Consider the following 2,500-nt stretch of genomic DNA (forward strand, 5'->3'; position numbering starts at 1 on the left):
ACATTATCAAGAAAAGGGTCACCACTATTAACTATTGGAGAGGAGCAAAATATGCCAGTAAAGGTGTGCATTGTCATGGTCCAAGTGGTCACATGAAAATAATTGATCATTTTGATGAATATTTGCTGACTCTTGTATACATGCGGCGAGGCTTCACAAGACACTCTCTGTCGGACTTCTTTGGAGTTTCACAGAGAACCATAACTTGCATCACCACTACTTGGATAAGTGTACTCTTTGAGATAATGAAGAATTGGCTACTTTGGCCTTCAGCCCAGGAGGTTCGGAATTCTTTACCAAAAAATTTCCCACCCCAATATGCAGATACAAGAGTCATCCTAGACTGTACAGAATTTTACCATGTAAAACCTAAGAACTGTACTGCCCAAGCTAGCACATATTCACAATATAAGCACCAAAATACTGTTAAGGTAATGATTGGAATAACTCCTCGGGGACTAATAACATTTGTCTCGCAGCCATATGGGGGGAACACATCTGATAGGCACATTGCAGAAAAGGAAATCTTGGACAAAGTTGAGCCAGGAGATGCTGTGATGGTCAACAGAGGATTTAATATTGGTGATCTGTTGTTACAGCGTGGTGCAAAACTGTACATTCCTTTCACAAGAAAAACAGAAGATGGTAAAGGAAGGGCATTAAATCAAAGTGAGATACTTAAAACAAGAGAGATAACCTCACTAAGAATTCATGTTGAGCGTGCTATTCAACGGATGAAGACGTTTAGGATCCTCACCAAAAAAATGAGCTTTAATTTATGGCCCCTCCTTCACCAGATCTTATTTATAATAGCTTTCTTCTGCAATCTGCAGCCACCACTCTTGAAGCACTAGTTCATGTCTAATGCTATGAACCTGTAGGGTACCTGTTATAGAGGTTGTAGGTTTAAGTAAAATACAAATATAATAATTCAAAGCCACTTTTATTTCACCAATAAATGAAGTCTCACTTGAAGAAAAAGAAAAGTAAGTTGAGCAAACACATGAAATGCAAGTATATTTTTATTACTTACCCATAAAAGTTTCTCTCCCTTTCCACAAATTTGTGCATTGATCAGTTCCTACATCTCCAAGAGCTCTGGCAGCACAAACCTTTCATAAAACTTCAGAGCTCTTCTCTTCCACATATATTTTGAAGATGCATTTCATCATACGCTATACGTTCCACAGTGATGTGTGGTTTCTTTTGGGTAAATATAACATCACACCATGAATATTTTGTCACACCTAACTGGGCCTGAACCTGGGTATACCACTGTGAAGTTTGTTTTAATTGCGCTTCATTATTTTCCCCTAGTTTAAGGTGGTAATTACCTCTGCTGGCAATTTCCTCGCATGTCATATTTTCCAACCTGTCACTATAGGGACATTTTATTTCCAGTAGGCCTTTGCTGCAGCACTGGCATGAAACCAGACCATCTGGACTTGCCCTTAGCAGTGGGCTATCTTTATTTACCATCAGGCTGGAGCTGATCACTTTACAGTTGGGACACTGTCCACTTTTGGGTCGAAAATGTCTCCATGGTGTCTTCTGAGTATTCTTCTTCGGTGTGACCGACTGACCGTGTGAGTGGAAGCTGCTGCTTCTTGGGAATTTGTCGGGGCCGTGCAGGCTGTGTGTCACAGCCTCTAGTGCCCCAAAGGTCCGGGATGCGGAGGTGATGTAGTCAGGCTATATGCGGTGAAGTTGATTTGTTTTGTGCAGGAAGGTCTTGGTGAGGTTGAGTGTGTGAGTGGAAGCGGGGCAGTCCACAGGAAGTGCAAGATGGTGTTTACATACGGAACGGACAATCTTTCACTGGTCATACAAGGATTTTGCATCAAAACATAGTGTTTATTTGATATTCGTCACATTTTCTGAATTTGATTGCTAATTAATTAACTTCAACCAATGAAATGTGCTTGCTTACTGAAAATAATGTAATTCACTCAAGGTGATGGTGTCCCAAAACTGAGACCATGAACCAAGCATTTTTGGCTCGTTTTGCCATATTACGTTCTCTGTGCTTGGTGAAGCTGATTAGAGATGTTCCTAATAATTTATTACTTAGTTTGATAGAACATATATGACGTACATTTTTTTTACAGCATACCAAGTTGAATGTGCTAAATTAAGTTATCTGGCGAACCTGGCAGCTTTTCAGCACTTTCGACGTCGAGACCCAGAGATCAACATGGCGGTTCGAGGTAGTGGTGTCGCGCTGTTCCTCACAATTATTACCTGTTACCACCTGAACGCGGCCCTCGGCAATGACACAGGTGAGCCAGGTGACCAATTAACACATTACCTTTCACGTAGGCTCATTAAAACAGGCCTAGGAATTGTGGGAAAGCGGGAAATTAGGCCTAAATATGAGTGCGTTTTGTGAATTTGGAAGACAAGTTAGGGGACGTTTCCAGACCACACCTTGACGTTATTTGACCTTTTTTGACCTCTTCCCGCCCTTCCTGACCCTTCATGTGACCTTGGGTGGTGTGTA

The 2,500-nt window shown here is 41.4% G+C and overlaps 2 protein-coding genes across 3 annotated transcripts in view; both read left to right on the plus strand.

Annotated features, from left to right (window-relative positions):
- Window positions 1–936, plus strand: part of LOC123515644 — a 2,164-nt gene extending 1,228 nt beyond the window's left edge. The window contains exon 3 of the mRNA XM_045274489.1: window positions 1–936. This exon is cut by the window's left edge and continues 124 nt beyond it. Coding sequence (XP_045130424.1) covers window positions 1–854 — 854 coding nt within the window. The 3' untranslated portion in view covers window positions 855–936.
- Window positions 937–2,128: 1,192 nt separating this feature from the next.
- Window positions 2,129–2,500, plus strand: part of LOC123515504 (plexin domain-containing protein 2-like) — a 21,545-nt gene continuing 21,173 nt past the window's right edge. For both annotated transcript variants that reach the window (XM_045274172.1, XM_045274259.1), the window contains exon 1: window positions 2,129–2,279. In XM_045274172.1, coding sequence (XP_045130107.1) covers window positions 2,195–2,279 — 85 coding nt within the window. In that variant the 5' untranslated portion in view covers window positions 2,129–2,194. The remainder of the gene's footprint in view (window positions 2,280–2,500) is intronic.

This window comes from Portunus trituberculatus, chromosome 1 (genome assembly GCF_017591435.1).
Source record: "Portunus trituberculatus isolate SZX2019 chromosome 1, ASM1759143v1, whole genome shotgun sequence".
NCBI lineage: Eukaryota > Metazoa > Arthropoda > Malacostraca > Decapoda > Portunidae > Portunus > Portunus trituberculatus.